The 23160-nt window shown below is 38.9% G+C and overlaps 1 protein-coding gene across 4 annotated transcripts in view; it reads left to right on the forward strand.

Moving 5' to 3' along the window:
- Nucleotides 1-23160, forward strand: part of Wdr70 (WD repeat domain 70) — a 299169-nt gene that overhangs the window by 51728 nt on the left and 224281 nt on the right. For all 4 annotated transcript variants that reach the window (XM_008842080.3, XM_029567785.1, XM_029567787.1 and 1 more), the window contains 2 exons: nt 4782-4841; nt 9359-9492. In XM_008842080.3, coding sequence (XP_008840302.1) covers nt 4782-4841; nt 9359-9492 — 194 coding nt within the window. The remainder of the gene's footprint in view (nt 1-4781; nt 4842-9358; nt 9493-23160) is intronic.

Consider the following 23160-nt stretch of genomic DNA (forward strand, 5'->3'; position numbering starts at 1 on the left):
TTGAGGCAGACCAAAGAGCCTGGGAAATAATCCTTTCATTGGTATTTAAAACAAAACCAAGACAAAATGTGGTATCTTTTTTCACTTTTCCATTAAGACTGTAGCTTTTGTTATAAATTCTGTTAATAAATTACTCACTGAAGTCATTTACTCTATGATGTTTTTGGGCAGGAAATCTTGAAACTCTTTTACTGCAATAGCAAATTTCGCACTAAGCCATATTTCAAAAAGTCATTAGTAAAAAGTTCTGGAAAAAGAACAGTCACCTTCAAGTGATATGCCACAAAAAGATGGATTGCTACTATTTTAGATGATTTAGTTGTGCCAATTATATGGACTTTTTATAAGTTATGCCCTCTATGATTTCCAGTAAAACTTTTATTTTAAATGTAAACAACACTTACTTAAACATTTAATTTGCTCTTAATATAAATATGAAGTGCTGTATTCTAAGTTTTTTGCTCCTGTTAGAAATTGTCTATATATAGTCATATTCTGCATTGAATTAAGTGAAATAATTCTTACACCATTTTTTTTGAAATGGTATTTCTACCTGCTGAATGATGAAAAAAATAATTAGTTATGAAATGGGACACAGACTATAGTAGTTTCTTCTCTTAAGTAATAAGTTATGGAATGAGATGGAGGCTAGAATTGTTTCTTTGAAGTGAAACATTTTAATTGCTCTGATGGTCTTACAAGAGTATTTAGCATTTACATGAGTTTTCATTGTGTAAACATATTGTCAAATAAACAGTATTCTATATAATTCAGTGGTGGGATAGCCCAGGTTAGGGAGTGGATTAACTTCAGGTTAGGTCCACAGGTACATGGGAAAATTCCACATCTCCCAGAGTAACTGAGAAATCAACTGAGGAACCAGGGTGGGGATCAGATATGACTCTGGGTAAAGTCCACAGGTGTAAGGAGAGTTGCACAACCCATAGAGAAAGGTACAGACCCAGGCAGGAAGCCCTAGCTGACACAGGATAATACCTGACCCTCAGAGGATTAGGAAGTAACATTACAGTGTACTATGGTGACTTCTGTGATTGAGGTAAGGAAAAGGTGTCATGGGAGGAGGGCATAAAAGTAGTTGTTTAACCCAGAGTTTGAGTGTTGAGAAATGCTTCCAAGAGCATTTGAATGGCATTTTCAAGGATGACTAGGACTTAGAAAGTTAAACAGGAAGACAAATGTAGAAGACAATTAAGATTGTACAACCAGAGAGACAGAGGCAATCCTTGGAATGACTAGTGGCTATGTTTATTGAGTTCTGCCATGAGTCATAATCTTCATGAAGAGCTGTATGCTGCTTACTTCACAGCAACCTATGCGGTTATCTAGTTTGTCAGTGTGAAAATGAGTCATCACTTTGAGGAATGACATGATTAACAAATGGCAGAGCTGGATTTATAGACTCTAGCTTTTCTGGCCTTTTGTCTGAGAAAAGACAGTTTCAAAATGGAGGAGATGAATAGTTACCATACTGTTGAAAGGTCAGGAGTCCAGGCAAAGTTCTAGGCCATTTATAGTGACTTGTTTATTCATTCAAGAAATATTTGCTCACTGCTTCTTGTGTGCTAAGATTTGTGATAATCGTTAGGGATAAAATGACAAATACCACATAATAAAGTGATAGTTGGAGGGTGAAACATATAGGTACTAGATGTGGTGGTTTTAATGAGAATGTCACCCATAGGCAACAAAAAAAAATGTTTTTATTTTATGTGGATGAGTGTTTTGCCTGCATGTGTGTAAGTGCACTTGTGTTGTGCAGTGCCCACGGAGGTCAGAAGGCAGCTTTGGATTCCCTAGAACTAGAGTTATGATGGTTGTTATCCGCCATGGGAATAAAATCTGGGTCCTCTGCAAGAGTGATTATTGCTCTTAACTGCTGAGCCATCTCTCCAGACTCAATATTTGGGCATTTTGTCCCCCATTGGTGGCACTGTTTTGGGAGATTTTAGGAAGTGTTGCCATGCTGGAGGAAGTGTGTCACTGGGGGTGGGTTTTGAGAGTTCTTAAACCTTGTTGGATTTCCAGTCACCCTCTGCTTCCTGTGCCTGCTTGAAAATGTGAGGGCCTAGCTTTCTGCTCCTGCTTCAGCCACCTCACCATTCCTCTCTGTCGTGATAGACTCTAATCCCTCTGGAACTTGGAACTGTAAGCTCAAATAAATAAGTTCCCTTGGTCATGGTGTTTTATCACAGCAACAGAAAAGTAATACATTATGAAACCATAGCTTGGAAAAACTTAATTGTAAAGGTGATAAACATTAGACAGTAAATGTAGGTGAAATCAGTAGAGCTTTGTTTTATTGTGTTTTTCTTCAATGACATGTGCCTACCTCATTCACAGTATACAGTAGGAATAGGCTGGGCTGTGTAAATGGGACAGCCTTACTCTTCCTTCTCTTTTCATGAAGCTAGGAGGCCTGTTATTTGGGAAGTACATTATTTGTTTATATGCTGAAGAAAAAGAGCCATAGCAGGAGAAAGAGTATAGAAAAGAAGGATTGTTATAGCCTACATGTTGTTAGGCATATAATAAAATAATCTACGAATTTTTAAATTTTTTATACTGTATCTCAGGATGTAGTCTAGCTTGGCTTTTAACCTACTGTGTAGCCCAGGCTGACTTGAACTCAGAATCCTTCTATGCAACACCCCCAAATACTAGAATCACAAGCATATGCCACCATGCCTGGCTTCTAATTCATGAATGTGTAATGAGTATAGAATATTAGTACAAGTTCCCTGTTTTGGGATAACGACCGACTCTGTTCATTGTGAACTCTTATGTTTTATTTTTGTATCCCTTTTTTCTCTTTTTCAATTCTGTCATAACACTCTTGTCATTTGCTGCACTAAATTATAGTCAGTGATGTCTGCCTCTTAGGCCAAGTGCTTCTTGAGAGGGGCAGTGAGAGGGGGGAAAACCTCATGCAACCTCCTTATAATCTCACTTGAATAAATGCTTATTAAATTAAGGAAAGAATCAACATTCTGTTTGCAAGTTTCTACATATCCTGTATATGTGGTATGTACATGATATAGAGAGAAGGTTTTTTTTGTTGTTGTTGTTTTGTTTTTTTTTAAAGGAAATGGAATATAGAATGTTGAAACAGAGTTTAGAAAAAATTTTCTTTTCCGAAAAAGCAATTTATGATCCCTTGTCTGAATTTATCAATTCTACATGTTAAATTTTAGAATTTCAAAAAAGATACTGGGAATATTTGCATGCAGAAGCCTTTTATTGTCATTAAAATGATGTATTTTGGAATAAAATTGGTGGTTTTGTGTACAGGAAAAAATAAATTAGAGAATGATTGTGAACTTATTGTATAATTTAAAAAATTATTTCTTTTTATGTGTATGAGTGCTTTGCTGGCATGTGTGTAGGTACAACCATGCTGTGCAATGCCCATGGAAGTCAGAAGAGGACGTCAGATCCCCTAGAACTGGAGTTACAGATGATTGTTAGCTGCCATGTGGGTGCTGATATCTGAACCTGGGTCCTCTGCAAGAGCAGCCAGTGCTCGCAACCACTGAGCCATCTCTCCAGCCCCTTGTATAATTTTTGAACAGCATTTTTTCCCTCTTTAACTTTCTTGAGTTTAAAAGAATATAGTTGTGAGCTGGGTGTGGTGGTGCAGGCCTTTAATCCAGCACTCGGGAGGCAGAGGCAGGTGGATCTCTGTGAGTTCCAGGCCAGCCTGGTCTACATAGTAAGTTCCAGGCTAGTGTGGACTACAGGGCCACTCTCTCTCAAAGGATATAGTTGCTCTGTGAAGATTTTTTGTTGCCTGTTATAAATTATAGAACGCTTGATGGTATGCCCAAGTACAACTATAAGGAGAACTTAATATTTTGGATATCAAAATTCAAAATATGGTTATTTCCAAGGAAATATCTATAATGATTTTTTTTGTATAGGTTACAGTAGGCTTAAAATACATTTTGGGGTCTGGAGAGATGGCTCAGCAGTTAAGAACACTGGCTGTTCTTGCAGAAGATCTGAATCCTAGCTAGGATCCTTGTTCGAATCCTAGCACCAACATGGCAGCTAACAACTGTTTGTAACTCCAGTCCCAGCGGATCCAACAGCCTCTTCTGACCTCCGCGGGCATTGTACGAAATGGGTACACTTACCTACATGCAGGCAATACACGCATACACATAAAATAAAAAATAAATAAAATTAAAAAAATTGATATTAAATTATTATAAATGCTGTCTTAATTTGATTTCCTTCAGTATATAATTATCTTTATGAGTTTTTTTTTTTCCTCCAGGCATAACAACACAGAAGTGTTTTAGTAAAATATTATTTTAAATTATGTGTATACATGTGTGTCTATGTTTGTCCACATGAGTGCCCATGGAGTCCAGGAGAGGGTGTTAGAGCCTCTGGAGCTGGACTTACAGGTAGTTGTGAACCACCTGACGTGGGTGCTGGGAACTGAACTTGGGTCCTCTGGAAGAACAGCAAGTGCTCTTAACTTGCCATTTCTCCAGTCCAATGATTGCCGAATATATTTAATGTACTTTTGTTGCAAAAGTAAGTAAATAAATACATAAATATAATAAAACATTAGAGTCCAAAGGATAAAAATGAAGGGCTGGGGAAGTAGATCAGCAGTAGAGTGCTTGCTTCATAGAATCCCTTGGGTGCCAGCAGCATACACACAAAAATGTGTATTTCCTTTGAATATGATATGTAGTTCCGCCTGAGTATGTTATTTTACTTATTGATGTCATGGAATTTTCCTCTTTCAGAATCCTGTCCAAAGGATTCCTGACTCACATGAGATAACACTGAAGCATGGCACTAAAACAGTAAGTTTTACATGTTTGGTTCTTTTTCATAGCAACAGAGCTTTCATGGAAAAGTGAGCTAATAAAGCACTTTTTTATTATTAAGACTAGTTACAAAATCAACTGATGTAATAAAAGCTATAGATGTTGTAAAAAGTAGAAAGGTGACTTTTATGTTTAATCAACATAGCCATTGTCTTTCATTAGTAGGGAACCCCATATTGTCAGTGTTGTTGGCTTGTAAAACCTCCTTTTCTGTGATGTAGGAACATTACAAGTGGAGGACAGAACTAAAATTTCAGTAATAGTTTTGTTTTTAATGGCTTGGGAAAATTTTTCATTTGCCCTCAATTTTATTTCTTTATCAATAAAAGGCATGAACTTGGTCACTTTTCAGATGTATTTTGAGATAAGTGAATTTTAAATGATCACTGTTTCTCTAAGATTATATTAATTAGATTATAGATTACATTTTCACATTATTCATCTTCTTGTGTTATTTAAAGTTGAATAATGGAAAATATGGTAAAATCATTGTCTTATTGCAAAATTACTAAAACATGGTAATTGAATGAGGAATGAGTGAAACATGCATATGTAATGAAAGTGTTTAAAAATTGAAAATAGTTGGATTGGTGGTGCATGGGAGGCAACGGCAGGTGGATCTCTGTGAAATGAAGGACAGCCTTGTCTACATAGTGAGTTTCAGGCTAGCTGGGGCTGCAGGGAGACCCTGTCTCAAAAAGAAAAAAAAAAAAAAAAAAAAATTGAAAATAAAATTATCTTCTTTTCCTTTTTTAGTGAAAATACCATTTTTTCCAGATGTGGGCATATAAGAAGAAAACAATTCTTAAAATATATTTTTAAAATTATTTTTATCTTGTGCATATGAGTGTATTGCCTACATGTGTGTATGTGTACCCATGTCGTGCAATGCCTGAGGGGAGGGGTCAGAAGAGGGCATTGGCTTGCCCCTGGAACTAGGGTTATGGATGGTTGTTAGCTGTCATGTGGATGCTGGGAACCCATCCCAGATCCTCTGCAAGAGGTGTTGAGCCATCTCTCCAGTCCTAGAAAACACATCTTATAATGAAAGAGAAAACCTCATTTAATGGAGATAGACCTAGAAATGCTAGAATTAATAGACAGAAATATCAAAAGAGTGTCATTCATTTTACAAAATAATTTTCACTTAAAAGTATTGTTTGTTTCAAGTATTATTTTTATTTTATGTGTATGAGTGTATTGCCTCCATGTAGGGAGGTGCATCCGTGTTGTGCACTGCCAGAGGAGGTCAGAAGAGGGCATCAGATCCCCTGGAACTGGAGTTACAGTTGTTAGCCACCATGTGGGTGCTGGAAATCAAACGTGGGTCCTCTACAAGAGCTGCCAGTGCTCTTAACTGCTGAGCCATCTCTCTGGCCCTTTCTTTCACTTCTTTAACCAGCTTTTGAAATTTTTGTCTTTCTAAATGATTGTCCATGTAATCTAAATTAAGTTTTTGTTTTGTAGTTCATAGAAATTACTTATAAACCTTTTTAGTATAATTTCAGTAAAGTTGGTATTGAGTTCGTTCGTTCTTTTTAAAATATTTTATTATTTTTATTTTATGTGTGTACATGTATTGCCTGCATGTGTGTAAATGCACCCGTGTTGTACAATGCCCTTGGAGTCAGAAGAGGCTATTGGATTCCCCTGGAACTGGAGTTACAGATGGTTGTTAGCCGCCATGTGGGTGCTGGAAATTGAACCCAGGTCCTCTGCAAGAGTAGCTAGTGCTGTGCCATCTCTCTAGCCCAAGTTCTTTCTTTCAGTCCTAATATTAGTAATTTTTAAAGTTTTTGCTTATCCAGTCAAATAGAGTTCTCTAAAAAGCTGTGTTTCTCTTTCTGCTCTGATCTTTATAAATTCCTTCTTTCTGCTTCCTTTGGGTTTACTTGCTCTTCTGATATTTTTAAAAAGTAGAAGGCTAGCTGGGCGTGGTGGCGCACGCCTTTAATCCCAGCACTTGGGAGGCAGAGGCAGGCGGGTTTCTGTGACTTCGAGGCCAGCCTGGTCTCCATAGCGAATTGGGGCCAGCTTGGGCTACAGGGAGACCCTGTCTCAAAAAGACCAAAAAAAAAAAAAAGCAGAAGCCTATGTTACTGACTTTAGATTTTCTTCCTTTCTGTTATAAGTAAAGGTTGGGTATGGTTTTGTAACCACTTAAATTAGAATATTATTTTAAATATTTTGCTAGAGAATTTATAATTACAAGAAAACTAAAATATTCAAACATTTTCATAATTAACATGCTTCCAGATTAGATCTATTGCCTAATTATGGATTGAAATGTAAAGCTTATTAGAAGATGGAGAGAGTGATAAAAATTCTTTCAGCTTGAAGGAGAAAGTTGAAGTCGCTAGTACTCTTTCTCAAGTTAGCACTAAAGATTTAATTTTTTAAAAACATGATCTGATATTTATGTAATAAACACTAAAACACAAAGCTTAAAATAGTTCTTGATCTGGGGCTGGAGAGATGGCTCAGTGGTTAAGAACACTGTTCTTGCAGAAGACTCAGGTTCGAATCCTAGCACCCACACGGCAACTAACGGCTGTCTGTAACTCCAGTTCCAGGGTATCCAACAGCCTCTCTGTCCTCCGTGGGCATTGCACGACATAGGTCCACTTACCTACATGCAGGCATAACACTCATACACATAAAATAAAAATAATAAATAAAATATTAAAAAAAATTCTTGATCTAAAAGTCAGACTGCTACTGAGAATAGTTTGATAACAATTTTAACATTTTATGTAAGTTATAATAATGATTCCTTCAACAATATGAAGGAATTGGCAGTAAACATCTGTTGTTTTAGACCAAAACTTATATGAGTTCCTCCTTTCTTTCAAAGTGATTAAAATACACATGAAAATTAGTTAAACTTTCTGTGTTCTTCAACCCTGGGAAACATGGGATTGACAATTAGTTTAGCAGATCTTGTGGAAGAATGTATTCTTTTTTTTAAAAAAATATATTTTATTTATTATTTTTATTTTATGTGTATGAGTATATTGCCTGTATTTATGTGAGTGCATCTGAGTCGTGCAATGCCACGGAGGTCAGAAGAGGGATTTGAATTCCTCTGGAACTGGAGTTAAGGACAGTTTGTAGCCGCCATGTGGGTGCTGGGAATCGAACTTGGGTCCTCTGCAAGAGTAGTCAGTGCTCCTAACCATTGAGCAGTCTCTCCAGCGCTGGAAGAATGTATTCTTTGAGTGAGGGAGAGCATATTTTCCCTCTAGCTCTGTTTTCTGTCTTACAAACCTTCTCTTATCTTTTGATATATATTGAATACTGTATATTTAATCCTGATGCATCAGAATGTCAGTGCTGCAGACATATTGAAACCAGGTGTAGTGCATGCCTGACATCCCAGCACTTGGTAGGCAGAGGCAGGAGAACCATCTGAAGTTTGAGGCCAGTCAGGTCTACCTATTGAGACCATGTCCTAAAGAAAAAAATGCTCCCCCCCCAATAAAGACCATTCCAAACCTCCCAAAACAAGAAAACAATCCCCCCAAACAAAATCAAACAAAAACACCCTAGGGTCCTCAAAAACCTGACAGCAACCACAGACACTCATCATTTTGTCATTTTGCTATGGAATTTGCCATCTTTCTGCCCTAACAAGAATAGTAAACCTAACGAGAATAGTAAACTTAAAAATTTTGTTTTCTTTTTTTTAAAAAAATTTGTGGATTTATTTTATGTGTATGAATGTTTTGTGTACATGTTTGTAAATGCACCCATATGTGCGATACCTACAGAATCCAAAAGATGTTGTCAGGTCTTCTGGAACTGTAGTTATGGACAGTTGTTAGCCTCCCATGTAGGTGCTGGGAACTAAACCCAGGTCCTCTGCAAAGCAGACAGTGCTCTTAACCTCTGAGCCACCTCTCCAACTCTCCCCTTTCTTTTTTCTTGATAGAGGGAAATTTATCTAATATTTGTTAGACTGTGTTGCTGTTCATGTTATACAAGGTTTTCAGTTTTGTGTATGTGTGCACACATGTTGGTGTGTATACCTGTTTGTGTGCATGTGTGTGTACATGTTTGTGTGTGCGTGTGCAGGTGAGCATGAATGTGGATGCCAGAGGTTGATGTTGGTATCTTTCTCAATTACACTTCACCTTATTTTTTAAGATAGTTTTTGTTACTATACCGGGAGTCCATTGATTTGACTGGCTGGCCCGTTAGCTACAGGGAATCCGTCTGTCTTCAGCACATAAGGATATGTCCATATACAGCTATGTGCATAGAACACACACTCATGCACACACAATATTTTTTTTTTATTTCAGAAAATATACTTATAATAAAGTCAGATAATATGGTGCTACCCATTCCCACTTTTAAAAAATGGCAACTGTTGATGGTTATGTGCCTTTTGGGTATGTGCTGGGATGAGGAATAGAAATGGGGATTATGATAGATAATAAGTTGTTTTCCTCCATTGTTTTGTTTGTTTCTTTGTTTGCTTGTTTGAACAGGTTTCTGCTTTGGGTTTGGATCCCTCAGGTGCCCGTTTGGTCACTGGAGGATTTGATTACGATGTTAAATTTTGGGATTTTGCCGGAATGGATGCTTCTTTCAAGGCCTTTCGATCCCTTCAGCCCTGTGAGTGGTATGTATTTGCTTAATATATTCATATTTGACTTACTATTTTCATATTTGGAGATGGTGTTGTTGTCATTGGAATTCTATCTATAATGAATGGCACCAAACTTATGTATCAGTTATATCATTTAAATGTTTTAATTTATAGAAAAGTGACTCAGATAATACACCCTTGATGTATACACCTTACCAAATATCCTTATGGTAAACTTTCTTTGGTGTGGAAATATCTATTAGGTCCATTTGATTTATGATGTCATTTAACTCCAGTGTTTCTCTGTTTAGTTTTTGTCTGGATGACCTATCTCTTGCTGAGAGTGGAGGTGTTACAGTCCATCTGCTATCACTGTGTTGGGGCTGATCTGTGATTTTAGATTTAATGATTTCTTTTTTTTCTTTTCCTTTTTGAGACAGGATCTCCTTGTAGCCCCAACTGTCCTGGAACTTGCTATGTAGACTAGGCTGGCCTCAAACCCACAAAGATCCACCTGCCTCTGCCTCCCACATGCTGGGATTAAAGGCCTGCGCCACCACGCCTGGCTAATGTTTCTTTTTTTAAACTGAGTGCTCCTGTGTTTGCTGCACATATGTTTTAGGATTGTAATACCTCTTGGGAGATTTTTTTCTTGAGAGTATGATATGTCCTTCTCTGTCTGTCTGTCTGTCTGTCTGTCTGTCTGTCTGTCTGTCTTGGTTTCCCTATCTCTTCTGACTGCTTTTGGTTTGAAGTCTATTTTGTTAGATATTAGAATAGCTATGCCTGCTTGTTTCTTAATTCCATTTGTCTGGAACTAAGGTTCTTTATTTGGTGTTCTTTCGTACCTTGGTAGGTATCTCTTTTCTTTAGATTTGGGAAATTTTCCTGTATAACTTTGTTGAAAATATTTTTTCTGCCTTTGACTTGGGTTTCTTCTTCTATTTTTGAAGTCTTCATTCAGTGTTTTATTCATGTCCTCTTTGAGTTTCTTGAACATATTTATCTTTCTTTTTTTAATACTTTATTTATTTTAATTTTATGTGTATGAGTGTATTGCCTGCATATGCATAAACGCACCTGTGTTGTGCAGTGCCCATGAAGGTCAGAAGAAGGCATAGGATTCCCCTGGAACTGGAGTTACGGATAGTTGTTAGCTGCAATGTAGTTGTTGGGAATCAAACCTGGGTCCTCTGAAGGAGCAGTCGTGCTCTTAACCTCTAAGCCATCTCTCCAGCCTGAACATGTTTATAATTCTTATTTTGAAATCATTGTCTTGTGCATCAGTTGAGTTGCTTTTCTCAGGAAACATTATGATGGTCGTGCTAATTTATGGAACAGACATACTGTCTTAGTTATTCATATTGTTTGTGTTTTGTGATGAGACCTAGGCATTTGCAGTTATGTCCTTGGTGGTGTTTTTTGGTTTGGATATCTGATCTCACTTTAGTTTAGTGGAAAAGTATTTGGATCTTTTTGCTGTTAACCCAGATTGTCAAGTTGTGGATCAGCTGAGTGATCATTAGTGTGCAGTCTTAGGGCCGCTCTCTTTTGTTATGAGAATGGGGTACCTGAAGTGAACTCAGTATAACTAGGGAGAGGTACAACTTCTGAACCTGATGTTCTTGATGGGACTCTACACAGTCCCACAGTGGGTACGGTGGCTGTTAGGTGACTAGGTGATTGGACTAGCTCTGAGAGTGCTACCTGTTGTTCAGGTTTGGACTATACAAGGCAACTGTGAGGGGCTTGATGGGCAGAGTGACTGCTGGGAGACCAGTCTTGTGGGCTGGGACTGAGAGTTTCTACCTGGGGTTCTGGGTTAGACGCCACCAAGTCTCCGAGAGGTGTGGTGGGCAGGGTGGCTGTTAGAGGACTGGGTAGGTGGACTGGGGGTACCAGTTGCTTTTTACTGTTCTGGTTTGGACTCCAGGTGACCTAGAGAGAAGAATTGGGGAGGGAGGCTATGAGGGGACCTGGTAAGGTGGGCAGACTTGGACTAGAGTTCGCTACCTGGGATCTGGGTTGACTCCACATGGTCTCAGAGGAACAAGGTGGGTATAGTGACTGCAGGGTACTGGACAGGTGGAGATCTTGGAGTGGCATGTTCAGACTAGTGGCCCCACATTAAGGTTTTTGATCCACTCATTTAGTATTGAATTTTGACATAGGGATACAGCTTTATTCTTTCATGGATTGATATCCAATTTCTCTAGCACCATTTATTAAAGAAGCTATCTGGTTTCCAATATATGTTTTGGTACCTTTATCAAAATTCAGGTGACTGGCTGCATGGCATATTTCTGGGTTCCAGACTCATCTTCTTTTTTTCTTTCTTTATTGAGTTCAGAGGTAGAACGCTTTAAAAACAAAATAAGCTAGGCTGGACATGGTGGGCCAGCACTTGGGAGGCAGAAGTAGGCGAATCTCTGTGCTGAGATCAGCCTGGTCTACATAGTGAATTCCAGGCCAGCTGGGGCTAGAGGGAGACCCTGTCTCAAAAAGACAACAACAAAAAATTTAAGTTAGTTTATATTTATGTGTGTATTTTGCCTGCATATGTGTAGGTACATAATGTCTATGCAATGCCTGCAGAGGTCAGAAGGCATTGGATTCCCTGTAACTGGAGTTGTGGATGGTTGTTAGCCACCATGCAGGTCCTGGGAACAAAACCTAGGTTCTCTGCGGGAGCCACTAGTGCTCTTAACTGCTGAGCCATCCCTCCAGCCCCATCATCTTGTATTTCTATGCTCTAGTTCTATAATCAGTCCTTCACCCCAGGAGAACAGTAATAGCAAACAAGGTCTAGATTCTCAATGTTTGTTGCTATTGGGCTATCACTGGTTTTAGGCAGACAAGCCTGGGAAATACATGCAGTATACTAACTGTGTATCTGTAATTTCTCTTTCTATTTCAATCTTTCTTATGCTAAATATGAATCATACTGATGTCTTTGATTCTAACCTAGTATAATTTTGATTTATTCTGTATTTATCTCTTTTCTGTTTCTTTGAACACATCCATAGGTTAAGTAATTTAATGGTTAGCTCTTAATATTTAATAAGTCAGCAGCACAATAGAACTTCCTGTGGTGATGGAAATATTCTTTATGTTCTCCATCCAATTTGAAAGTCTCTATTTACATACAGTCATTGAATATTTGAAATATATTTATGAAGTTCAAGGAACCAAATTCAGTTTTTTTCAGTTTTTTATTTGTTTGAGAATTTCATACACACACACACACACACACATACACACACACACACACACACACATATATAAAATGTGAGTGATTAGATCAAATCCATTGTCCACTCCTTCCAGCTCTTCCTGCTTCCCACCACTTTTCTTTCACAAGTTCATGTACTCTTTTTTTAAATTAAAAAAATATATTTTATTTATTAGTTTTATTTTATGTGTATAAGTGTATTGCCTGCATGTATGTGAGTGCACCTGTGTCATGCAATGCCGTGGAGGTCAGAAGAGGGCTTTGGGTTCCCCTGGAACTGAAGTTAAGGATGGTTCATAGCCACCATGTGGGTGCTGGGAATTGAACCCGGGTCCTCTGCAAGAGCAGTCAGTGCCCTTAACCACTGAGCCATTTCTCCAGCCCTTCATGTACTCTTTTTAAACCCAGTGATCTTCACACTCAAGCACATGTTGCTAGCACAAAATTGAATTAACTCAAGTGGCTAAGTGGTTGCTGTGTTTTATATTACATATTTTGAGCCTGCCTTTAATTGATCAAATCTAGCACATATAAATTACTGTGGTAATAAGGTGACTTTAAATGTAAAAATATGTAATTTAAGATCAAAACTAGGAAAAATACCATCACAAATCCTTTAAAATTTAATGCATATTTTAATTTTTATTGAAGATTTATTTTGAGGATTTAATTATGTGTATATGTGTTTGTCTATATGTGAGTATGTGCTTGTGTGAATGCAGGTGCTTGTAGAAGCCATAAGAGGGAGTCAGCTCCCCTAGAGCTGGAGTTACAGGTAGATGGTTGTGAGCTGTCCATTTGGATGGTGGGAACAGAACCTGGATCATCTGAAAGAGTAGTAAGCACTCATCTCTCCAGCTGCTAATGCATATTTTAAAATAAAAAAGTAAAATGTAGGTGCATGTATGTGTGTGTGCATGTGTGTGTGTTTCATTCAATTTTACTATATTGATTTTGTTGGATCATTATTCCAGCTCCTAATTCTAGCTCCCAACTTATTGTCAGTCCTTCTTTTTTGCCAGTTAGAAATTTGATGAATGACTGGAGAGATGGCTCAGTGTTTAAGTGGTTAAGGCTGCTCTTGCAGAGGACCTGGGTTTGGTTCCCAGCACCCACATCATGGCTAACACCTGTCTGTAACTACAGTTCCAAGGGATCTGGCTCCCTCTTCTGTTTCATGGGGCATTGCATACACAGGTGCACCTACATACATGCAGGCAAAACACTTACATACTCAAAACAAAAATAAATAAAAAGGGGGCTGGAGAGATGACTTAGTGGTTAAGAACACTTGTATTCTTACAGAGGACCTGGGTTTAATTCCCAGCACCCACATGGTAGCTGAGAACCATCCGTAACTCAGTTCCAGAGGATATGACACCCTCTTCTGGCCTCTGTGGGCATTGCACACACATGATGCACTTACAATTAACAGTTGACTATGGCAGTCAAACTTTGGCTTTCTATTAGAAGCCTTTAGTTTTGCGTTGAAAATCTGTTCTTAAATTTATAATCCATTGAAGCACCTGAATATATAGTCTAGCTTGAAATAAATTTGTATTTTCTGATACTGTTCTATATAAACCTGCTGGTCTATTTTATGTCTTTTGTTTTCTTGACCTGTTCTCAGACTAGATATGATCTAGATTGAATATGTAAGTCCTTTATATCTGCAGGTTCCGTGTCCACAGATTCAGTTAATTGTAGAAAAATTTGAAGAAAATCTCGGTGAGGGACTTGGGTATCTGTACATTTTAGTGACTGGATGGTCTTCAAGTCAATCCCTTCTGGTACTGAGGGATAATTGCATAGAAAATGATTATCTAAGACCTTGGAAAGTAAGAGGTAATACTAGTTTCAAGTTCTGTACTAGGTACTTTTATGTATATGTTTTTTTTTTTTTTAACTTTTCCCCCAATTGTGTAAGTATCCTCTTTTTTTTTTCAGTTGAGGAAACCAGGACTCAGAAAAACTTTGTTGTTAGCTGTTTGCTGTGTGACCCCAGGAGCTGCTCTGTGCAGTCCTGTCATCCATACTCATCTACTGGTTTTCTCTAAAGTAAGAGGCCTGGAAGCCGAAGGGCTTGTTCATCATCATACAGCTAGTTAGCAGAGAGAGGATTTGGACTCTAGACTCCTGACTCACATTCCAGTGCACTTTTCACTACAGCTGGACAACCTTGGTTCCTGAGCCCCAGTGACAGCCCCAAACAGCTGTGTTTATCTGTCTTGCATGTCCTAGCTTGTTTTGCTAGCCAAGCAAAACCTACTTAAAAGGATCTTCAATCTTCACTTCCCACTCCCCTCCACTTACACTCTTTCTCTTTCACTTGCCCCATGAATAACTTCACAGAAAGAATTGTGCAATGTCACTAAGCCATCCTTTGGTGTCAGAATTACTCCCTGAGAGAACATTCACTTCCTCATGACTCTAGTTTATGTCAGATTGGCTTTCCCTCTCTTTTCTTTGATCGGAATCTTAGTTGTATAGGCAGGAATTCAAGGAACAGATGTTATGCCTCTTGAACAAGCCCTTTAATTCTCCTTAGTACTGTGTCTAATGACTCTTAATCCTCTCCTTTTAACTCTGTGGCTAGCAGAATTAAGAGCAAAGTGGGACAGGAATGATGAGGTTGGTGCTGAACATTTCATTTTAGCATTGGCAAAGTAGACTATAGAGAATACGTGAAAATGTTAATGTTTTCCTTTATGGCTAAAAAGCAAGGTGGACATTACTGTGCGATTGCTGAGCATTTTAATTTCCCTCCAAATGTAAATAGAGCAATTTGGTAGAGCAATTAGCCAAAGAAATGCAACCATTGCCTATTTTTACTCCCTTTTCTTAAATGTTTCTATTTTTAAGATTTTCATTTCCCTTTAAAAACAAAAAGTAGTTATCAGAAAACAGTGAAAATGTGTAGTACTTGATCTCTTAGGATTGATGAAGAGAATTAACACTCTCCCAAATGGGATTACTATTACCAAAGATAAGTTCTCTAAACTAACAAGTTTGTTCCAATCTTACTTTAATGACCTCAGTTAAACAGTCTGAATTTCCTAATTATCAAACATCTGATGTGTTTATTTATATATTAAAAAAATCAAATTGGTCTAAATAGGCTATAATTTTCTCAGTTCCTGATTGATTGCCTGAAATTTGATCTGTCACAGTCTGATTAGTATAGAGAAGTATCATGTAATTTGAACAGAAAAACTAATATTAAGAATTGCTGACTATAAAGGAGGTTGGGGTGCTGAAAGACTGGTGAAAAGTGAAGGGAACTATAGCACATAGGCACAGCAGATAGAAGAAGCAGCCCTGCCGCAGGATTGAGACAGTGTTCAAGGAGGAGCCTCTGGAGTTGAGATCCAGGTGTTTTCTGAAAGGATATGGCTGTGGATCTGAGTGAAGAGAAGTGGCCATAGTTCTGTGATTATAGAACTTGCCAGAATTCTGGCTCCCTGGTAACTCTGCCCCAATATTATCTGAAGCAGGTGCTGTTAACTAATAGGCACTCTAGGAACCTAATGTGGAGGAAACTGCTCATGCTCTTGGAGCTGGACACTGGAAAAGCCGTGTGCATTGCAGAAGTCTGTCAAGAGGAGTGCACTAGACACTTTCTCCCACAGTATCTTTCCAACACCCTCTAATAAAGCTTAAGGATACCCTCTAACAAATGCCACCTGGCAAAGGAAAACTATTTCCAGGGCTCAAATCCATTTTTGCAGAGCAGACACTGAAGGGTGAATTTGGAGCGGAAAGAAAATAAATGAACAACTCACATATATAGTCAAACAAAAAAGTTTATATCTTGTGGAAAAATTTAAATCTAAGTGCATAAGGTACCTTCTAAGGAAGTACATTTAAATTTGTGATCTGGGACAGAGCTTTGCTAAGGATCTCATTCCCAATAAATTTTACGAAGGATGCCATGAGACCAGATGTATTTTATTTTTTTGGAGGTCTTCGGCAGTATCTCTGTCTTAGCTTTTCTAGGCCTGTGTCCCACAGGCATTTGAATTAGAGCATCAGTTCTTCACTTGCTTTGACTTGTAGGTCTTGAACATTAAAATGAAATACTTCATACATCCACACATTATTTTTTGTGTGGTGTATGTACGTGTGTGTGTGTGTGTGTGTGTGTGTGTGTGTGTTTGGAGCTCTCCTCCCCCCATGTGTGTCCTGGGGATTGAACTCAGTCATTAGGTTCTCTCTAATAGGTGGGTTCCAGGGGTTGAACTGAGGTTATCAGACTTGGCGGCAAGCACCTTAGTGTGTGTGTGTGTGTGTGTGTGTGTGTTTGTGTTTATGCACGTGCATGTATGTGGAAGCCAGAGGAGGATGTCAGGTATCCTGTTATCTCATTCTCCCTCTTATTCCCTATAGAAAAGCTATTCCATTGGTAGATACGGAATTTAGGAACAAGCCAGTATGATAGTTCTATTGAGCTTGAGACAAATAGACCGAAATTTTATTTATCTTTTTCCTGTATATTCTGTTTCTAAAAGACAGAATCATTACAAGTTAATGGTTGTTTTAAGCATGTGGATTTCTAAGCTTTGGAGTTACAAATGTAGTGAGACTAAATACGCTAGAATTTTGGTCAAATCATGCTTATTTTATTTGGAATTGGTCTGTTAATATGTACCAAGAGATTTAAAGATTTTCTTTAATGCCAGGACTTACATTCATAAAGGAAGTGATGCAAACAGCTTTTAAAAATTACTCATTTATGGGGCTCAGTGGTTAAGAACACTGGTTGTTCTTTCAGAAGACCTGGATTTGCATCCCAGCACCCACATGGCAGCTAACAACTGTCTGTAACTCTAGTCCCAGGGGTTCCGACAGCCTCTTCTGTCCTCCGCGGGCATTGCACGACACGGGTACACTTACCTACATGCAGGCAATACATGCATACACGTAAAATAAAAATAATAAAATAAAAAAGTTTAAAAAAATTACTTATATATCTGAGAGAGAAATTTTATATTTGAGACATTGATTTGCCAACAGAGTTCTTGTTTCTTTTCTAGGTCCTGTGCAGCATATAATTCACCCTATTTTCCCTTTACGTTTCTTTAAAATATTCTTTATTCTTTGAAAATTTCATACATGTTTACAATGTATCTTGAGGATATCCTCCCTGCATATCCCATTAAACTCCTCCTGCTCATGCTCTTGGAGATAGACACTGGAAACTCATCTCTCTTTGTGCTCTCCCTTTCTTTCTTTTCTTTTTAATAGCCCGCTGAGTCCATTTGGTGTTTTCCATATGTACCTGGGTGTGGGGCCATCCACTGGGACAAAGACAACCTATCAGCGGCCACATCCCTAAAGGAGAGTGACTCTGCCTCTCTCAGCAACCATCAGTGAACAATAGCTCCTCTCCTAGTGGTAGGGTCTCACAAGCTCCTCCTCCATCAAAGGTGGAATTTTGACTGACTTGGTCTTGTGCAGATAACTGTGAACTGATTTGTGTCCCAGCCATGTCATGTCTAGAAGTCAGCATTTCACAGCATTTTTCCTCTTCCACTGATTGTTAAGTTCCTTCTGCTTCCTCATTCTATATTCCCTGAGCCTTGGATGGGAGGAGCTTGATATAGATGACCCATCCACAGCTGAGCACTCATAGTTACTTATACTCAGCACTTGGACCAGTTATGAGTCTCAGTATTAACCACTGCCCACTGCAAAAAGAAGCTTCTCTGAAAAATTCATATAGAAACATAATTGACTATATAAAGAGTTAACCTGTAGGGGCTGGAGAGATGGCTCAGTGGTTAAGAACACTGGTTATTCTTGCAGAAGACCTGGATTTGAATCCCAGCACTCACATGGCAGCTAACAACTCTCTATAACTCCAGTCCCAGGTGATCCAACTGCCTCTTCTGAGCTCTGTGGGCATTGCACGACACAGGTGCACTTACCTACATGCAGGCAATATGTGCATACACATAAAATAAAAAATAATAAATAAAATATTAAAACAAAAGAGTTACCCTATAATGTGGAGGGGTAGGGGGGTGACAATGCCCCTGGATATCACAGACTAGCAAATAAAAAGCCCTGCGCTAAGAATGGGTTATTTCTTTTGGAGTTGTTGGCCAGTGGGGTCCCATATACCTCCAAACATTGCTGACTTTTGCTATTGCTTTTGGTTACCCTTTAGACCTTGAGGGTAAGACTCTGTTGCTGAAGAAACCCCACACACTCGAGTCATAGAACATAGAGAAATTAAGCAGGAACTGACCTCACAGCTTCATTTCTACTGGCTAGCTTTCATAGTGCTGGAAGGTGCTATGCATGAGAGACTGGAGGAGAAAAGTAATCATCAGTTTTACCCCATTGTGAACCCTGTGAGCTACAATAAAACAATAAAACTGGTCTGGCAAGACGTACCCACTGTTGCAATAGTGGCATTAATGTTATGGGAGTAACCAACCACCCTTTTATTGGGTTTAAGGCCCATTAAGATGGAATCGATACCTGGCACCTTTACTGGGGCCAAGAACCTGTGGATAAATAGGTCACAGGCCCCAGGGGAGATCTTACTATTATTCTGCTAACTAGATATAGTATTAATCTAACTCCTAATGACTTTTTTGCTGTATCCATAGTGCATTTCTCAGTCCTCATCAGAGAACCTTATTTTTGCTGTAGATTGTGATTAATACCAAGATTCATAACTGATTATTAACATGCAGAGAATAAGAGACTATGTATGGTCCGGGCATGGTGGTACACTCCTTTAATCCTAGCACTCGAGAGGCAGAGGCAGGCAGATCTCTGTGATTTCAAGGTCAGCCTAGTCTACATAGTGAGTTTCAGATCAGCTGGGGTTACAGGGAGACGCTGTCTCAGAAAAAAAAAAAAAGGAGAGGGAGAGGGAGAGGGAGAGAGGGAGAGAGAGAGAGAGAGAGATAGAGAGAGAGAGAGAGAGAGAGAGAGAGAGAGAGAGACTATATATGGAATGCCCTTAAATGGGATATTTATATCACACCCACCCTCCCAAGGCTCAGGGAACATCTTGGAAGAGAGGGTGGGAAGATTGTCAGAGCCAGAGACAGTGAATGGCTGTAAGGAAACAGTGTTTTCCAGACACACCAGAGCAGTTGCACATATGAACTCACAGAGGTTGTGATAGTATGCATGAGACCTGTACAAGCTCAAGCCAGACAGAATCTAGCATGGAGGACAAAGGTGGATATGAAGTCCTCTGCTTTGCTGAGGAGCTCTTGGCAATTGGTAGCTTCGGGAGAGGAACAGCCAGTTTCCCTTAAGGGTGTGACCCCTTGTAGGTTGACCACACTCTAGGGGATGGCCCCACACCCAAGAGTATTTGGGCAACACAAGTTGAACTCAGTGGGTTTTAACATAAAAAAGAAGACATGAAGTTGGGCAGGTAGGGAGGTAGGGGTGGATATGGGAGGAGATGGGGGAGGGTATTTGAATATGATCAAAATACATTGCATGAAATTTTCAAAGAATTAATAAAAAAATTTTTTTTTTTTTTTTTTTTTTTAGAAAAGATGCGCAAATCAGTAGGGCGTGGTGGTTCATGCCTTAAATCTGAGCACTCAGGAGGCAGAGGCAGTTGAATCTCTGTGAACTCAAGTCCCTCCTGGTCTGCATAGTGAGTTTCAGGCAAGCCAGCACTATACAGTGAGACTCTGTATTAAAAAAAAAAAAGATGCACAAATCTATGAATATAAACATACACTTAGAAGGCAGCTTGACAACATGACCATTTAGCAAAACACCAGTAGGATTCCCCATAGAGCCTATGAACTCCTTAGCCTTGGTTTATAATATTAGGCATGAATTCCCACCTATGGAGCAGGTTTCAAATCCAATCAGAGCTATTGTTTACCCCCATAACAGTCATGCCGTTATTGTACCAGTGGCCACATCTTGCCTGTCAGGTTGATACTGAAGAATTCAGGGTTCAGTGCTGGGTAAGAGCATTGATGTCTTTTCTCCAGCAGCCTGCCTAGAATCTTCTGGCACTAAGAAAGTGAGCTAGGAGAGAGGCGGTGGGGAGAGATGGAGAGATTGATTGATTCCTGGTCAGTTCAAAATGCATTTCTGTATGTCCTGCAACCAAACCGTGTGATGTCTTCAGCAATAGGCATAATGGTGGGTAACCAAAAGCAATGGCAATTGCCTGTGCCAACAGCTGTATTGAATATCTGCTTAATTATTTGTTTTCATTCATATTTGTTTTGAGATTCCTTTCTCAGAAAAACACACTGATGAGCATATACTTTTTGTGTTACTATATTTTAAATAGATTTTTAGTTAATATGCAAAATTTCATTTACATTTTCATACATACATATCATTATACTTTGCTCTTACCTGTCTCCTCCCTCTACTCTGCCCACTGCCTCTTCCCGTCTTGCTGGTTCCCTTCCTTCCCCCAGATAATCACTTCTGCCTTCATATTAATATATCAATATATTTCATTATTTACTTTCCCTTCCTTCTAGACTCTTTCATCTCTTAGTCCCTTTTTTATGTTCATATCTTACTTATATACATATATACATGCATATATAAGTTTAAATATGGATTCCACAAATGAGAGAAAAATATTTTCCCAATCCTGGCTTATTTTGGTTAATGTGATTTCCATTCCACCTATCTTTCTGAAAATGTCATAATTTTATTTTTTCTAAGAGAATAAAATTCCATTGTGTGTATGTACCACATTTTCTTTATCCATTCATTTGTGGGTGGACCTCTAGCTCTCTATACCTTAACTATTGTGAATAGTTCAGCGATCTCATAGTAATTCTACTTTTTGTCTTTTGTGGAACCTCCATCGTGATTTCTTTTTTTTTTTGTCTCTTTTTGAGACAGGGTCTCCCTGTAGCCCCAGCTGTCCTAGAACTCACTATGTAGACCAGGCCAGCCTTGAACTCACAGTGATCCACCTGCCTCTGCCCCCTGCTCCCCCCAGTGCTGGGATTAAAGGCGTGTGCCACCATGCTCGGCCTCCATCGTGATTTTTATAGTGACTGCACAAGTTCACATTCCTACTAGCAGTGAATAAGGGCTCCTTTCTCCTACATTCTTTTCAACATTTGTTGTCATTTGTTTTCTTGATAGTCATTCTGCCTGGAGTGATGTGGAATCTCAATATATTTTTGATTTGGATTTCTTAGGTGTTGAATTCTTTTTCTAGAACATACTATGAAGTGCAAAATTATTTATGATAAGTGTGCATAAATGAATTAGGTAAAGGAAAGAAGCAAGTGAAGGGATGAAATAGAGGAGAAAAGGCCAAAGAAAGGACAAAGAAGTAACTTGGAGAAGGGTGTTGGGAGGGGAGGACAAAATTTCAATGGACTGGAAGAAATAATAAAAAAGGAGAAAAAATGAAAATTTCCTAATAACGACAAAGAAAAAAGTTAGATAAATGTATGAAGAATAGAAAATGAAAGAGCAAGCACAGCCTGTACAGTAAAGTCAGAATGCTGCCATTAGCTGTCAACAGGGAGGAGAAAGGAGGAAACGGAGACTTGAAAAGAAACTAAAGAAAAGGAAAAAGTATTTCCCCATCATTAAAACAATGCGTAAGATGACATGAACATATGAAGGGAATAACCACAGAAAGACAAACATTTTAAAGGTACAGTAAGGGCCAGCAAGAGGCTGGGTGGGCGAAAGCACTTACAGCACCTGCCATGCAGACCTGACAACCTGCAGTGGAAGGAGAGAACCGACTCCTGAAAGTTGTCCTCTGACCTGCACACAGTGAACCTGTACTCACATATCATATACACAGACACAGACACGCATATACTTTTCAAGTAAATAAATAACAAATAACAATGAAGTAAAAAAACTGCTAAAATATGTACAAAGAAGAAATCACAACAGTCCCTCAAAAAAGAAAGAAAGAAGAAAGGAAAGAGAAAAAAGATGAAGTGTTGAAGCAGTGTCTGTCTGGGTCCTTGATTGGAGACTATCAGTTATATAGTGAGGGTGGGCCAGTTGACCTGTGGATTCTTGTATCTTGTGTGGTTTGTGCTCTTGCTGAGTCTGTTCTCTGCAAGACTGGTGTTCACCAGAGCTGTCTTTACCTTGGTAGCACTCCTCTGTGTACCATGAGCCTCTCTGCTGGTCTCCCTCAGCTTTGCATTTTGCCTTGTCAGTGTCTAGCTCTTCTGTTCTAACTTCCTTCGTGAGCCTTCCCTTACCCAGAGGCTGCAGCAGGACACACAGAAGCTCCCTCACCTGTGGTTGTTCTCCTAGGACATCAAGGTAGCTCAGTTAAAAAAATGTGTCTTTTTATTTATTACTTTGTTTATTGCGTGCACGCAGGTGTGTGCACATGTGCTGTGGCAGGTGTGTGGAGAACAGAGGATAACATACCAAGAGTTTTTCTTTTTCCACTTTGTGGTTCTGGGGCTGGAGTTCAGGCTGTCAGGCTTGGTGTCAAGAACCCTTACCCAAAAAGCCAT

This window comes from Nannospalax galili, unplaced genomic scaffold, assembly GCF_000622305.1.
Source record: "Nannospalax galili isolate Female #2095 unplaced genomic scaffold, S.galili_v1.0 scaffold139, whole genome shotgun sequence".
Taxonomy (NCBI): Eukaryota; Metazoa; Chordata; class Mammalia; order Rodentia; family Spalacidae; genus Nannospalax; species Nannospalax galili.